At 39.0% G+C, this 17,307-nt stretch overlaps 2 protein-coding genes across 3 annotated transcripts; both read right to left on the minus strand.

The window, feature by feature from the left end:
• Nucleotides 1–208: 208 nt before the first annotated feature.
• On the minus strand, nucleotides 209–6,772 carry LOC104433047 (probable RNA-dependent RNA polymerase 1). Its single transcript, XM_010045669.3, has 5 exons — nucleotides 6,658–6,772; nucleotides 5,338–5,875; nucleotides 3,131–5,007; nucleotides 2,177–2,327; nucleotides 209–1,290 (listed from the first exon to the last, which is right to left on the minus strand). Exons 2-5 carry the CDS (start codon nucleotides 5,614–5,616, stop codon nucleotides 490–492), a joined length of 3,108 nt encoding a protein of 1,035 aa, XP_010043971.2. The 5' UTR covers nucleotides 5,617–5,875; nucleotides 6,658–6,772; the 3' UTR covers nucleotides 209–489.
• Nucleotides 6,773–10,120: 3,348 nt separating this feature from the next.
• LOC104433044 (sec14 cytosolic factor) lies at nucleotides 10,121–15,879 on the minus strand. 2 transcript variants are annotated; one of them, XM_010045665.3, is made up of 6 exons: nucleotides 15,464–15,879; nucleotides 15,109–15,323; nucleotides 13,721–13,757; nucleotides 12,716–12,833; nucleotides 10,995–11,105; nucleotides 10,121–10,489 (listed from the first exon to the last, which is right to left on the minus strand). In XM_010045665.3, exons 2-6 carry the CDS (start codon nucleotides 15,317–15,319, stop codon nucleotides 10,352–10,354), a joined length of 615 nt encoding a protein of 204 aa, XP_010043967.1. In that variant the 5' UTR covers nucleotides 15,320–15,323; nucleotides 15,464–15,879; the 3' UTR covers nucleotides 10,121–10,351. The 2 variants fall into 2 exon arrangements, with proteins under 2 accessions (XP_010043967.1, XP_010043966.1); XM_010045664.3 differs by having other exon boundaries at nucleotides 15,109–15,364; nucleotides 15,464–15,876.
• Between the last annotated feature and the right edge of the window lie 1,428 nt (nucleotides 15,880–17,307).

Consider the following 17,307-nt stretch of genomic DNA (forward strand, 5'->3'; position numbering starts at 1 on the left):
TTTCCATTTCAATATCAATCGCTTGTTAGAGTCGATGAGTGCCTTAGGGAATGCTTCACTAGAGATTCAAATCCCATTATGCAGTCCTAGAGAGAAACTAAAGAAATGAACTATGAATATCTCGAGAATTCTGGTAAAGAAATCTAGAAGGGGGACAAAGAACTTTCACTTGAAAAAATATGGCGACATGCATGCTGTTTTCATGGAATAGACTAGCACCGACATTGGATCATTTGCCTCCATAACTACGACACTGAGATAAAAAGTAGTTCCTTATATATATTCACACATAAAAGTAATACACAATAGTACCAAACTTATTACACACATATACACAACGGTACCAAACTTATAACAGGTTGACATATGTCATAAGAGCATGTCCGTGGAACTTACATGAGAACTGATGCAAATAATTTGCCTTCACAAGGAAGACATACATCTAAGATATACTTGAATGCTTCAGAAAATTTAACTCAGAATCTGCAGTCAAATGCTGATGTCTGCCAACTTCTCTACAGCAGCCCTCTCTCTTTTTATGTGAAGTAGCTTGTCATAAACACACCACGGAAAACTTAAGAAATGATCTTCATGAGCCTCCTCCTTATAGCGGCCCCAGAAATTAGGGTGGTAGGTCACATGATACCAAGCAGATGCCTTTGCATAAATATTAACACCTCCAGAAGCTGATCCTGACTCTGTATCATCGAACCATGACCTGGCTTCCTTTCTCAAGGACCTCGCAGCAGAATTTATACTTTCCAGGTCTCTTTTTTTATCAAAATATTTCGACTTCGTAAGGATATTCCCACTCAGCATTTCGGCCTCAGTTTTGATGTCATAATAATGCATCAACCTCCTCAATTTGCAATCATACTTAAGTTTGTACTGAAAGGCTTCCATGATGTAGTCCTCAAAGCCTTCTATTTCCATTCTACAATCATAGGAGCTCAGAGCAACTTCCCTCGTGAAGGAATTTATTGAATTAGTGTGTGGTGCAATCCCCTTGACCTCTCTGTAAAGCTTCCCAATGACATGCTGAGACTCATAGGTGGACTTATTAGACTTTTCCATAAAGTCTGGGTATTCTCTAACTCGCAGATGACACGGAATTTTAGCAGGAACACCAGTCTTCGGGAAGTCAACTGCTATGGAAAATAACTCTGCAAGCTCAGTACATGATTTGCTGCACGCCTTACTTGGGTCCTTATCTGCAAACACTGTGTGAGAGTTTGCAATAACCCCTAAACTATCATTGACCATGTAATCTGCGAAGTACTCCACGACTTCCTGGATGGTAAAACATTAAGTTGGGTTAGCATGAGTTTATCAGTTATCCACTAAGAAGGTATGTATTAGCAGCAGATGCTAACAAATGAAGTTCCTCATGAAACTAATATAGAAATGTCAAATGAGAAAGACTTTGCAAGTAAAGTTTGAAGAGACACCCTACGGAACAGAAGGACACATTCTTTAACAGGTCAAAGAACTAGAAGGTTCACATGCTGAGCAACAAGAATTACACTATGCTAACAAAACAGAGTAGATGCTCAGATATCCGCTTTGAAACAAACATTGCCAACTAAGTTCCCCAATAAATTGAATTAAGCAGTGCCATACATATTATCTAGCTTTCATGTATCTCATTCCTTCATAAACTACAAGGGGATCTAGTGATATCCGGCACTTGTGCATCTACTGGTTTCCCTGATAGATGACTAATGGTTGCACATAGAAACTCTCCGTTCAGAAGTACCAGAACATAGCCTATCCCGTGCTACATATTGTATTTTAGGACTACAAATATATTTGAAGAGCCAAAAAGCATGGAATGTCAATGCCAAAGCTGACAACTATAGGACATCCAACTGAGGTTTTAGCAAAATTTCTGTTCATATTGCTTGTCAAAAGAATATGATATATCTGGGTAAAAGAAAACCACACTAAATTACCACCGCAACTGCTCTTTAAAAGTCATTGATCTTATTTTTTTTTGGTAAGTCATTGATCTCATTCAGCAGCCTCATACAAGATATTTTGCACATAAGCATATCACTCGAACAATATGAATGCAAACTACACCAGGGTGGTCCTCTCAAAGGTAATGTTGACGGGCAAGCATGCATGTGCTTTCAGAGATAATAGGTGTAGCTGTCTGTTAGTGGCCAATGAGTACCTCAATGGTGACATCATGATCAAGAGTTACAGTAGGTGCCGGGGTATAATCCATGGGTGGATAAAAACAAGGAGGAACCAGATCAGCATCCCAACAAACAAAGTAGATGTCTCCATCTAGATCACTTCCTGAACATTCATTTGGATGTGGCCTGGAGATTAGTAGCAAAATATCAGAAAATCATGTAGATTATGTGTAAATGCTATCTGGTACAGAGCAGGAACTTGCACGAACAAACAGGGAAATCTAATCTAGATCCGTTCCATGATTGCTTGTAATTATGAAACTTACCATCTAAAGAAAGTCCAGATTTGGTATCTATTAAATAAATAACATGAGAGCAACAATGATAATCACAGCTGAAGAAATATGTCAAGTTCTACTTATAGCCAGAGATGCCAGTTGACCAACTAGGGGAAAAAATGGAGTTGAGAAGTAATGTGATCATGATTTTATCTGCTTACATATGGTTGTCTAGGATGGACGACATGGGTTTGTTCGTACAATATCTTTTGCGCACCCCAGTTACATGAATGTTTCTATCTATATAAATAAATACATGACCAAACAAAGAAAATGCTGATACGTCATTCAGTTCATTCACATGCTTAATACTCTGTCCTTGATAGCCTTGAAAAAATATTTCTCATAAAAAAATTTGCACATTGTCAACACCACCTTGGTATCTTTATGAACAAACTAGCGCACCCTCCACCTTTTTATAAAATAATCACAATTCCCAAACAAACCCACTAGGTTTTTTCTCCTTTTTTTGGGGGGGGCCAACGGTTGGCTGAGACCAGAGGTTTCAGACAATAAATATTGAAAAAGAAAAAAACAGAGAGAGATGCATCCAGACTCAACTGCCTAGATTGTTACTCGGTAGGAATGAGAAGAACTGACGTGGTAAAAAAAATGAGTACCGGCAGGCAGCGGTAAAAGGAAAAAATTTACCTCTTTCCTTTCTGAGGAAAAACAATGCAATCAACCATATGGTGCAGACATGGAACATCAACAGCCTTTAAGACACGGACATCTCCAGGATGCAAGCAAGGGTTTTTCGCAACCACCAACTCTCCCTGAAAAATAAAGGCGTCGAGCGGCGACTCACTTCTGCTCGACTTTAGCATAGTTTTGCTTCCAAACTGCAAATTTCCAACCCTAGAGAATTGTACAAACACCTGACCATATTCCAAAGTCCCTGTTTCATCCAAACATCCCATCATTGATCTTCCATTTGGCACAAAGATCCTTGCTTTGGTACGCAAGTCAAGCAACTTCGATGCACAGAATGTTCGAAGCATCATTGATAGAAAGGGTTCCACATCTGGCTCATAACCACAGATAAGCATTTCTAGAAGAACCTTCGTATTCTCTCCAGGAGACATAAGCTCCAGCGCATGCTGCGCCACCAGAGGATCCTTTAAAATAGCATCCAATTGACATAGCGCCTCTCTTTGCTTCCTTTCAAAAATATGATCCTCGACTCCAAGAGTAGACAAAAGAGTAATAATCTGTCGATTAAGAAAGCAAGGCTGATACCTGCTCCACGCTAAAACATCTAGTTTCGTATTTGATGATTCGTATTTGAGCATGCTGCCTCTTAATGATAATTTCTTTGATGAAGTTGGATCCACCGCCACAACACCTTTGAACCCACCATATCGAATCTGAAATGCAGATGGGGTTGAAATTGTAAGACCGCATTTTCTAGCCACTTCCAGAGCAAATTGGTGAGAAATTTTCCCAATACCATCAGAGAAAACATATTTAACTCCACCCCTTCTAATTTCCACATCTGGTATCCTTTCAACTTCATCTTTCCTGACGTTAAGAGTTTCCTTTGACGAACTAAAGGACTGACCAAGTCTGGCAGCATATTTTGCCACATTTCGTATATTACGAAAATCCCCCATCCACTTTCTTATATCTGCTGCAGTAAGCCCTTCACTGGAAGCAAACATCCAAAGAGAACTATCACGTAATTGACTTGATGAAAAGGCAAGAAACTCAAACCTCTTATCACCAATAACAATCCCATCTCTCAATGTTGAGACTATCCTCTTATAAATTCCACTCCGCCTTTCTTCATTTGCAGAGTTACGTGGAGACAAATTTGTTGAATAAATTTTGTCAAGCTCCTCATCAACAAAAGAAACACGGAGAAAATTATCGATATCTCCAGGATAGTTACGCAGCACCCGATTCGAAACATTCACTTCTGGACCACAGAAATACATCTTAGAAGGAGTTACTTGAGCCCTACGCACATACACCAACCCATCATCTAGAGAAAGAGTGCCAGCTGTAGGTTTATGGTCAGAACCCAGATACCGCCGATATTGCTCCTCAAGCCAAGTTACAGGATGGTAACAGCAATCTTTTAGACAACCCAGTTTTTCCAAAGCATGTTCTATGCAAGCAACATTCATGTCCATTCTTCTCGGATCAACCAGCCGGAAAAATTTTCGATCCAGAACAGGCCATGGTAGATACCCATGCTGAACCAAGGAACAGACCTTGAACAAGATTCCATATGGCAATGCAACTCCAGCTGGTGGAAGCACAACAGGTACAAGATCTGAACGATAAGTACGAGGAGGGGCACTTTTCAGGGTGAACCACCTACTCTGTTCTTTGTAGTGATCAAGATACTTATCAAAATCAGGAAGCTGATGACCATGCTGAAGTTCCAAACACAAAGACGAAGATTGGCCAATACAGAAAGATGGGGTAAAATCAACTTCCCTAACCCATTGGTCATCAGCAGCTGCCATAAAATATTTGGGAGAGCGGGAATCTTTTTCATGGATCCGAGGGGCACCTAGTAACTGGTGAAATAAGACCACAGAAAGAAAAAAAAAAGAATTAGTAGTGTCCAGCTTGACGGGCACATAAAACCATCGTGCTATTACAGAGGAAAATTGCTGCTCTACCAATAATATGCGGATGGGGGAAGTTCATAAATCAAACATCTTAGAAAGAGTATCACCCTTAGAGAAGTAAAACAGCAGTTCTTTTATATATTGTGAATCACTACAACCTGCACTGTTTAGGCCCTCCTACCGCATACAATTCATCAACATATCCAATACCGATAAGAACATAGCAATTCGATGTTATGGCTTAAAAACTTCAAGCATTAAGTTGAAGCATCAAACCTGAATGACTAGATACTTCAGAGTTGAACCACATGGTTGGTGAAGCTGAATCTGCCAAATATTCTCATAGGAGAGCTCAAGCTTGTAGTCCACAAAATGACAGGTTAGAAAGAAGAACAATTTTCTCATGCCAAATCCAAATTTTACAGAGGCATTTGGGCTCTCCCACAAGGCAGTGAACATATCCTCAGAAGTCAGACATCCAAAATGCAAAGTCACATTATCCAGGGAGTGCTGAAAGACCTTGGGATTTGGAACAACATCAGAATCTCGTTCCATTGCCTTTATATATGAATTGCCATACCAGAGTTTCTCATTATTAGCGAGAGAAATAATATATTCGCCATAAAATTTATCAGTAAATTGAACATGTGCACATGTTCTTCACTTTCCAACTCTTGGTTTCTGAATTTCCACTGCATAAACAGTCATTTTGCCAGTATATTGCTCCAGAAAATCCTTGACTGCTTTTGCACTAATTGGTGAGTAGAACCCGTACAACTGAATAGTCCTACCCATGCTATCTCAAAGACTCTAACTGCAATTGAAAAAATAAATAAATAAATAAACACAGAAAACAAGAATGAAGTTGAAGACATAACATGGATATTGCCTCCGCGCAATGCTCATAAAGAATGACAGATTGGGTTCCACATAACCAAAACTAAAGAGTCAAACTACGCAATCTCAATTCTTACTCTTTAACTATTTGCAAGTACATCTAGGCACATTTTCAAGAACAAAGACTAGACATGATCAAAAGCGCCTATTCGCTACTCATCAACTAGCTAACACCTCATAACTATGCGGGAACTCGACAGGGGCTAAGTCTCATATACGATTGCATGACCAAATTACACGCTCGGCAGGATGTGATTCATATCCTCAAGATCACCGAGACAAGTACAACAACACAAGCACGTTGATCCGCTTCCTCCTAACGAGTTCATCGATCTATGTCCAAAACAAACGCAAAATTGGTTCTTAATCCAATACTGTCTATTTCAAATGAAGTGCGCAGTCAAAGCATATGTGTTCTCTGACTCATCACTAGCACCTAGCTCCGCCTCCCCCTCACCGGAACGACCCGATCATACCCCCCCCACCGGGGGCCACGCATCTTCCACCGAATTACGAAACGTAAGAACATCCTAGCAAGCAGGAAAGCCGGAAGAGGCTTTTGAAACATCTAGGACGGATTCGAGTAAGAAAACTCCGCTCGAGAAGGCGGGAAATGATGATCGCAGAGATGAACCATCCGAAAGTTCGAAATTCAAGCCGACAGAGCGAGTGTCGCGATCATAGAAGTCGCATTCTTACGTGGAATCGGCATTCGCAGCCGATGCGCCGGCCGCCGCCGCCGCCGCCGAGGCCTGAAGCAGCGGGCCCGCGGTTTGCACCGGACGTCGCGGTCCATCTCCGGAGGCTCCGTCGTGGCAAAAGCCATGAGAGGAGGAGGAGGAGGAGGGAGGGGAGAGAGAGAGAGAGAGAGAGAGATTCGACTACTGTCAACGCCGGAGTCAGCATATAGAAGAAGGACAGTCGCGCTGAGCAGTCGCCGGCGCGTCAGCTCACGCGCCTCCGTGAATTTTATTTTACTTTCTATGTTTTTACAATTTACAAAGTATTGATGCTAGTAAATTTTTAAATCGTTACTACTTAATGTCGACTTGGCCATGACGTGTCCCCCGGTGGACGTTGAGTCAGCAAATAGAAGGGGAAAAAATGAAAATCATAAAAATGAATTTCAGAAAAAAATTAGAATCACGGGAACAACTTTATTCACGAATTCAAACCTTTTGGAGGATCCGACCAAGAAAAAACCTTTTGGAGGAATAAAGAATTTATTTCTCAACTCCAAATTCAAAAATCACCAAATAATCACAAGCTATTCTCTCCCAAGAAAAAATCACAAGCTAACTATTGGATTCAACCCCAAAAAAAAAAATAATAACATGAAGAAAAAAAGCTTAAATGAACAAGCAAACATTCAAAAGTTAGAACTCCACAAAAATGACTGAATTCATCAATCTACCAAAATAAAGTCACACATGTCAATGAAACCGGTCCAACTTATTTTTACATAGGCTAAAATTCGATCTAAAAAATGAGAAGCGAAGATCAAACATATTTGAAAAAGGAAAAACTTTGAGGAAAGGATAGAGAGTAGATCAAAAATGCTTCTCTTCAATTCCCATTGATCATTGAACTCACAATGGGTTCACTCTAGATTCAACATTAAATAAACAGAGCCTTATGCAAATATCAATTTCAAACCTATCCTTCTCCATCTTATCATAGTTGTTTTCCTATACACTATTAACTAAACTCGCTTTGACACGACTAAAGTATAAAGGACCAAAAGAATGTAATGCTTTGGCAATATAATAACATCCTAAATAAATAACATCGCTGTGATAAGATTTCAAATCACAACATCCATACAAGGTAATTGGAAAAAAAAAAACAAAAAAGAACACAGAAAACAATAGCTTACGAGAGAATTCAATTAGTACAGACTCATGCAATGGGCAAAGACTCTTTCGAGAATAATGATGGTGGTGGTGGTGGATCAAACATAACAAGATCATACACCTCCCAAACATTGCATCACTAATCATCATAGAACTCGCGCATGTTCGAAAAAGAAACGTGATCCAAATGAGAAGACAGACTAAGAGAGAAAGATGATCCGATGATGTGGGAGTGAGTGCATGAATGGCAGAGAGAGATCGGGGACTCACCCGGACGGAGAATTGACAGAGGTGCGCCAAAATGCTGAATTGCTGAAGGTAGAGAGCGTTGCGTGGAAGTGCAAGAAGCGAAACCTATTATTTAGAACTATGGAAAAGACCGGTGAAAACATAGGAAAGCCTTGTCTGTCAAGTGTGTCAACAGTACTAGTCAACCATCCCTCAGAAGTTCCTCTCTTTCCCCTGATTAAAAATCCCCCACCTTGAGAAGTTCTTCTCTCTCCCTCCCTGATGAGATGCCACCTTCAGAAGTCTTTCCCTCTCTCTTCCCACGGGCTGTGATTCAGTCCATCGCACGAGCTTCCACTCCTGCTGTGTCCACTTTTGTGTACATTATGTGCTGTGGAAAAACATGTAGGAGAATGAGATGATTTTGAAGACGGAGAGATAATTGAAATGTCCGCACATACATTCGAACCTACAACAGATTCTGAACGCACTTGAACATATACTGAGGACGATCGCTTATAAGTTAATCGGTGTGGGCAAACTTGAAACATTTTCTAGTGACTTGGTTAACATCACAAGATTTCTTATTTTAGATCTCAATTTTTATTGGGCTATTAGCAAAGGAAGACAATACGAATGGAGGGATTACAGATGACTGTATAAGTCTATTTTCCGTATCTTTTACATTCATACTGTCTTGCTTATTTTATGTACATACAAAGTTTTTCATTTATCACACCTCCTATACCACAATTTCCACCATCTACACACTGACAACCACAAGAAAGCTCAAAAGGTCAGGTCAACCAATTCACCCCCTCTAAGCCCATCCGAGGATTGCCATTGGCGGGCTTTCTCATCTGGTCAAACCTCTGAAAGATGCAGGATTTTCATAGTGGATCTGATCACAGAACAATCTAGAACATGGCTCGAAAACATGCCCTTTTAGTTCACGGTGGGGAAGCTAAAACAAAAGGAGGGAATAATTAGCGTGACCCACATGACTTGGGTATACTCTTATCTTCTCTCTTTTTTTAATCCGGGTATGCTTTGTTTATTAATTCCCTTATAGGAGAAATCGAACCATCACCACCATGGCAAGTAGGAGCAACTGAAGAAGGCAGCTACCTCATCCGGTGAAAAGAAAGCTTATGTCCTTCGGTATAATAATTCATATTACTCCATAATAGAGGCATTTACATAACTTAACTCCACCCCCGACATAAGATCTAGGAATTTTCGTCACTTGACAGAGATTGATATGATCAATCGAGATCCTAACGTTTAACATGATGGAGTTAAGCTCAACAAACAACAACCCATCTATGTCATATGACTAAATTTGAAGTTAGGATCCTCCCCAACATGCTAATTATCAAGCTCAGGATGCAAATGGACAATGTAAAGAGATGGTCTGTACCGCTAAAGTATAAAAGAGGTAATTTATGTCTCTCGGATTATCTATACTTATCCCAATCGGATAAAATATATTGCAAAATGGAGGATATTGAGATTTACACTAAAATGACTTATATAGAAACGTGTGGTGTACGCATGATTTAAATCCTTTAATAATTTAATATTCAGTTAACCTAGTCCAATAGGCTAGATTGGTCACATCATGAACCACCCCTTCGTGGGCAAGACAAATGAATGGTTTGCTTTTCTGGGACATGATCCGAACGGGACCCAGTTAATCCCCTTGACAAGGTGCTTGAAGCACATAATTACGAATGCACCTTTCCCTCTTCTGCACGTCCTTGTTCACTTATTCTCTTTTCCCTCCTTTTCCATCCTCACTTTCTTCATCGCTAAACTGCTAATCCTTGAAATACAAGCACTCCATACCTAGAAAGCAAGTAGCACAAATTAGCACTACACGGACAGTAACGATTATCTGGGTAGTTGGCACTTGGCCGTGTCCATTCTTGTACTAAAGCGAGGGCTAGGATTCGAGGTTTCTCGTTGAGCACAAATTGTTTACTCTGTTGATATATCTCGATATTTGGTTCGCCAACATTTGCTTAGCCTGCTCAATGAACTATGTGGGTTTTGAAAGCATGTACTTCCTTAACAAGTGATTGATACTTAAAATCAACAGCAACCTTAGTTATGCATATAAAGTTGCCCAGCAAGTTAGTACATACATGATACGTACATAACAGGTCTGTTGAAAATGATATAAATACATTACGAGTACATACGACTATACGGGGAAGCTGATGCCGAGATTGCAGCTGCTCTTTTTATTCTCCTTTTTTACTTCCCCTTTTTAACCAAGAAATGAAGATTTTTTTATCCAGTCACTAAAATTAATTATCCAAAGGGGGCAAAACAACATCCTGTATGGGCACAAGCTTTGCTTGCCCACCATATTCTTCGGGCAAGACTTCGGCGCCAATTTCCTTGAAGAGTTGTTCTCGTTCATCTTCATTGCTCACAATCACGATCTGCAGAATTTATTTCAGAATTAAGGTCGAGATTAGGAGACAATGCTTGACAAGCAAGATTAGTGAAGTAGATATTGTTTAAGATGTATTATCATCAGGTGCGTCTCATGCTCATATTCCTTCTTCCGTTTTTCGGCAGATGTGGAGAGATCAAGCCAAGAGAGCCTATGAAGGAGAGGCATTCTCAATTTTTGTAATTATTGAAAGCTCGGTTTCAAAATCCTATATTTTTGCTTAGTGGAAAATTACTCATCGATGCAAATGCTTTGATTGACATTGTAGATGTTTTGTATTGTCACTGAGCTCCTTTTTAAGTTCTTGAGTTCTTTTTGTACAAGTGCTTGCACCCCCTTGGTGCCCTATGGTGATACTATCTTCCTATCAAGGGAAAAAGAGGTGCAGAGGATGCATAAATCATATTAGGCCAAAATTTGAATAATGAGCAAAACGAGAGAAACTATGCATTGATTCGGAATAATTATGTGCAGAGGCAAAAGAAGTGCACCTTTTCCTTTGTTGCCTTCTCGAGGAATCGAGAAATCATTCTCCAAACACTGACAAAGAACCCTGGCATATTCAGAAAGAAAAGCTTGGCCAGGCGCTCAGGATAGTAAGCCTGCGTAATAAGAAGCCCATGATTCAGAGGAATGTAAATATCATGGCATCAAACTTTCAGTGGTAGAACCATTAGCTAAAGAATAATGTCTACTTCTTGTCCAACTGATGCTTAACACCAATGGAGTTATTGGATAATTATTGTCGATACTTCGATAGATAGATTTCACTTTACTCAATGAGCTTTTCTCTTTGAATCCAATAACTACAGAACATTTGAAATGACATTACTGAGGTTAGTCTACATTCCATGGTTAAGATTAGTTACGTGATCAACTTATGGCTGCAATTTCAAGACAGTCAACGATTTTTCACTTGCAGCAATTGAATCTCACATACCCTTAGAGATCGATACAACTTGAAGTGGGAAGGGAAAATTAACCCAATTAGAACAGGGGCTAAAGGGGGATATAATTCTAAAAGAATTAAATGGAAGAACTCTGTTTTAAAGCTTCAAACTGAAGCACAAAAAGCTCAATACAAAATGGAAAAAAGAAGGCTTAAACAGATATAGATCAAGGCAAAAAGAAGAAAGACAATCGACAAAATCCAAGTCAACAGACTTAGCATGTACTATAAACATGAGGTTCCAAATTGTGTGCCTGGGAGTTAGTTCTTTATGATGTCCCCTGCAAGTTCATGCATTAAGGCTTTCCGTGAAAGTTCTGATTTCATCTTGCAAATTAGACGTATCTCTGAGTTAGACTGATAATCTTGTCTTCTCTTTCCATGGGAATCAACCATTTGATACATATAAGACTCACAGTATAAGTTCTGACTAGCAATAAATGCATTTGCCGAAAGAAAAAAGTTCTAGACTGCATCAGTTTCTCAAATAGGTGATAGAAGCCAAAGTTTTAGAGTAGGCTTGAATAGCTTAGTTTGCTGTACTATAACATGTTTTGAATTACCCAAAGTTGATAGAACTAAGTGCAGTAGCTTGCACTAGAATGACGTGGAAAATTTTCATTGCCTGCCCCACATCAATCATATCACCCATAACTAGCTTACAAATTCATTTCAAGAATGGTACTCCGGGTGCAGGAAACGGTCATATTTCTTCTCATGTAGATCCAAAAGTCTCTTGAGAAAAGAGCACTGTTTCAATTCAAAATTTGGAAAAAGAATATAATAATCGAACATTTCAATATAGCCAAGTAAACAGCTCTAAGAAAAGCTGCTAGAGGGAAATCTGTGTTTGGGAAAATGAGGAGGTAAAAAGTGTTCTTCCTGATTAATTGGTCTCGGTCTTGTGACATTTTTGGACATTTGTAAATGCAAATCTAAGAGGACTTCTCAGACAATGAAGCAGCATTTTGTTTTCAAAAAAATTACCAAGAGGAGAATTATTAAGCAGCATTTTGTTTCAGTTGTTGTTTTCTTCTTTCATTTGTTTTGCTTTTAGTTTGTAGATTACTCCAAGTGAAGTGGAGAGTATACAATATAATTCATTTGGATCTTTTTTCAGACTAGATAATCTCATAAGAACAAAAGAATTTTCTCCTAGCTGCTATGCGTGTTCTCATCTACAAGCAGATGGATCTAGTCTGAAGGACTAGCAGACAGATACATGAGATTAATAAGAAACAAAACTTGAAGTGAGATAAGTACCTGTAAAAACTGAAATCCAGTGATGAGGCCACGTGCATCAACATTCTTATAACCTATGTTTTGCAGATCAAGAATGACAATCATCTTTTCATTCCCTATTTCCCGTCCTTTGAAAGAACTGAAACGGAATGCGTACACCCTGATTTAGTCGATTAACTGAAAAAGCAGGACCTCAATAATCACATGTACTCGTCAGGAAACATGATTCACTAATTCAGCAAAAAGAAAGCATAACTCTCTTTGTAAGCAGGAGATTCTCATCAGCATTAGGTAGATTCCTAATTTTATTGGGGGAAAACAGGTTTGCAGATGTCTAGAAATTTCCAATGTAGATAAGGAATATTTTGGAGAGAGTTGAGAAAGCAAGGACAGAAACAGAAAGCATCGAAAATAGAGATGCCAATTACTAGTACAGGCAAAAAATACACAAGGATCTACAATCGGAAATTATATCTATCGACTGATCAATTTATTAAGAGGTGATCCACAAAATTGTCACATCCTTTAAAGGACATTGGAAAGATACACAACGGCGAAGAAATCCTTCTACATGTCCTATACGAATGAGAGATAGAAAAGTTAAGAAGGTGAATACGAGTTCGGGTGTAATATTCAGTTCTTTCATTACTATTTTCTGTGTGTGTTAATTCTAGTGTGCCTACATATGACTGAGAAGCACAAGGCCATATATACTTGTCTAATGACACCCACAAATCCCATTGTCGCTGCTATTCAACCCAAGATCACTTTTCCTTTTTGCACTGCACATCAAATACAATCATCCCACATATCTATCACGAGCATTCCCTCCCCCCGCCAAAAAAAAAAAAAAAAAAAAAAAGACTCAGAAATTGCAAATTTATTGACAAACAACTTCATTGTCAAGACTAATCGAAAAAATTTAGCTACCAACAAATGAAGACCCCTGCAACACCAAAATTCAAAAATTAACACAGACTAGCTGTACATGCATGTTTTATAAAGCGCAATGAGTATGTTGCGCACCTTGCAATGGTCTTGTCCAGTAAATAAATTACGTATTCTGCATCAATAAGGGAAGTAGGGTTAATCATTCTTCAGTCCAACCATTGTCCTTAAACAAAAAGGGAAAAAGGAAAACCATTTTGTTATCGCTTTGCGTTGATGGTATCAGAACTTGGATAAATAGGAACAGTATACTTACAAATGCAACTGACAAGTGCTAAAGATATGATGTAAGGTATGCAGTATACTCCATGTCATGAAGAAAACCAATTTTGGCCCAGTTAAGTTTATTACCATCGCTTTTTTGGCTATCTATAAAGTACAATAAGCTAAAATGAGAAGAATTAAGACACAAGATTCCACAAATGACAAATTGAATCAAGCAACACAGAGTTTGTATTCTGAATCTTTACATTCATCTCATGACAGAGAAAGCTCAAAGATAATGATGGTGCCAAATTTGCAAAAGCTAAAAAAATGAGCAATGTCAACGAGAAAGGTGGCATAGATAAAACTAAACAACACATACATATATGGATGCTCGCTCATGACAAACTGATCACCTGTAGTTAACTTTTCCTTTTGGCCATCAATCAAGAGTTACTAACTGACTTCCAAACTTCCATGTAATTATTTATTTATGGCAGATGGCACGCGTGACAATATCTAGGCATGTTGACCTCAACTATCAGTCCATGGATCTGTTTATATTTAGGAGTACACCAAAGGAAACAGCAAGGTATTAAGCTCTACCTAATTTAATATAGCAAATTTATTATCTTTAACTCGAGCAACAAACCGAAGATGAAGCATTTGATCATAAATCACATTGCACGTTCAATCTTAGCCAAAGGGCCAAGAGAGGTATGATCATAAACCAAATTGCAAAAAGTTGATCCCACGAGTGCATCCGGGGTCCAAGATGGAGATCCCTTCACTCATTATAATCAGGTAATTAATTAATGCAGAATACGGATAATTAATACCAGGCTCCTTAGCTTCTGAATCGACAACCACCATTTTTTAGAAAGTAATAGCTTGGAGAGTGACTGATAAAATCCTGTCAATTATTTCCTTTTGGCAGTATCTTCAAGGGAACAGGATAGAGAGAGAGAAAGAGAGAGACATGGAACCACCACCGGCTATTGTCAAAAGCCAACAAACAAATAAAGCTGGGACCCAAAGCATAAAGGCCAAATCATTCCGACTCAAGTTGCACTACGTGCCGGAAGACCATCTACAAATTGACAATATGCAACAATTCAGCAACAGTATCATCCACATATCTCCACATGAAAACCATCTAGCATTTGCATTTACTCACGCATTTCTTCATCAATCTTGCACAAATATATAAATGGAAAATCGGAAGAAAAATGAAATTCGAGAAGGTGAAAAGAGCTTATTACTCTTAAACTGGAGCTGATCTTTCGAAGGAAAATGCTTGCTGGCCTTGCCGACCATCAGAGGTTGACCACTTCTCGACAAGCCCTGCAGAAAAAGCTTCCTGGCTTCCAATTCCTCGCCTATTTCGGACTCTGGAACGAACCCATTCGGGACCCATGTCGACCTCCATTCCTGCCATTTCACGAACATCTTCGCCGCCTTATCGGCGTCCATCGATCTAGCAATCAAGAACCGCATGAGCGTCGGTTCGCCAAAATTCTGCAAGCCCAACGACAAACAAATGGAACCACTCGAAACTAATCAAACAAGAGCCATTACGAAGATGCATCGCCTGTAAAGAACACGGATTTTCACTACCTCCGTCGAAGAACCGAGCTTCTGAACTGATTTCCTCATCTGGGTCAGCGCAAGTTCCCGGCTTTTCTCCATAGCGGTCCTTCCCGCAATCAGAAGAACGGTTCACAAGCTTCGGGTTCCTGTTTCGGGCAAGCAAAGAAGAGGCTTCGACTGCTTAGCAAACAGGAGGTGAAGTGTGTGGTTAAAGTCTCGCGTGCCTTGACGAAATGGTAGCCCGAGAACGAACGTCACCAGCGATTCATGACAAGACGAAAGGAGCTGAAACGTGGGAGCTACATAGGAGATGCTCTTCCCATGTGTTCGAGCTCATTTTTTTAAGGTTGTTCAAGCGATTCGGGAAGCGGATCATGTTCAAAAATGAGAGGTGAAGATGCTTTCGATGGGACTGGAAAGACCATTCCTCGCTGACTAATATAAATGGTACTTGACTTCGAGCAAATTTTGAATTCTCAGCGTTAGAAGCATGCCCCTTATTTAAATGGTATTTATTATGGAGTGATAGGTGTACCAGAAATTCCATGGACTATTACGAAACAATCAATCTTTTCTTTCTTAAAGCTAAATCCTTCAATTATAATTTTTTTGGTCGAATTGGTCTTGCTGTTACCAATATAATTGGAGGTACTAATGTTCGCCGTTAAATGTTAGTGTGGCACCTTATATAACGCATTATGAGTCCAGAAAACAGACAGAATTTGAGGATTTCTCGTACTAACGTTGACCGTTAAATGTTAGTGTGACATGTTATATGACGCATTATGAGTCGATTAAAATATTAAAAGTTGTTTTCAAAGTTTTTGGAGAGTAGAAGTATGAAAATCTGAAGAGGGGGATAAAAAATAATCAGGATGAAAGGGATGGGGTTGGCAGAGGAGGCGTCTCCACTTGAGCAACTCCTGACAGGCGCCCATCGCCAAAACGACTCGCGGGCGTCCAAGCGACGGTCCAAATCTCGCATGCGTCCAACCACCGGTCTAGATCTCGGTGGCCCGACTCTTGCAAGCATCCAGTTTAGTTTAAATATACGGATATCAATTTAAATCATACGTTTTTTCGATTTTATTAATTAAGTCTTAAATTTTTTCCAAAATTTTAATGTAATAATTTTGATCAATTTCATGAAAAATTACTCATTGCTCATTGCCGACTATCTTACGTAATATACTGATATGTCAACTGTTTCAATGAAAATTAATCGGAATGATTATACTGGAATTTCAAACAAATGTTTATTATTCAATTAACAAGATTGAAAATTTTATGACTTAATTAGCATCCATATAATAAGTTTATGATTAATTAGATAATTTCTTCTATTTCTAGTGACTACATACATTAATAAAAAAATACTGCATGACAAGTAATGATTTTACAATTAGGGCTATGTAATTCTATTCGGGAACAAGATCAGACTTCTCTGAAAACCAGTTCAATTCTCGGGTGGTCCATTTTCGAGAAATAAGCCACCCAAGAACCGAACTGATCATTCTCTCCAACCTTACTTAAGCACTTCTAATAACACTCTCTCTCTCTCACTCTCACTCTCTCTCCTCGCACACTTGAGTCTTATAATCCTCCTCACTTGTTGCCAACTTACCCTTGTTCATCTTTTATTTTGAATCGTTTTGCTACTCAAGTAATATTATTGTAAAAAATGAAACACAAAAAACAACAAAAGAAAAGCGGGTTCTCGAGTTGACCTCAAAATCAAATCAAAAAAGTATGATAAGTTTCAAGTTTTAAAAATTGAAAATTGATTCTAACATGATGGGTTTTGTGTTCTGGGTTATAATGACTTACCCATTTCGGAAACCCCATTCAAAAATCTCATTACCATTGAAACT

The sequence above is a fragment of the Eucalyptus grandis genome, chromosome 2, assembly GCF_016545825.1.
Source record: "Eucalyptus grandis isolate ANBG69807.140 chromosome 2, ASM1654582v1, whole genome shotgun sequence".
Lineage (NCBI taxonomy): Eukaryota > Viridiplantae > Streptophyta > Magnoliopsida > Myrtales > Myrtaceae > Eucalyptus > Eucalyptus grandis.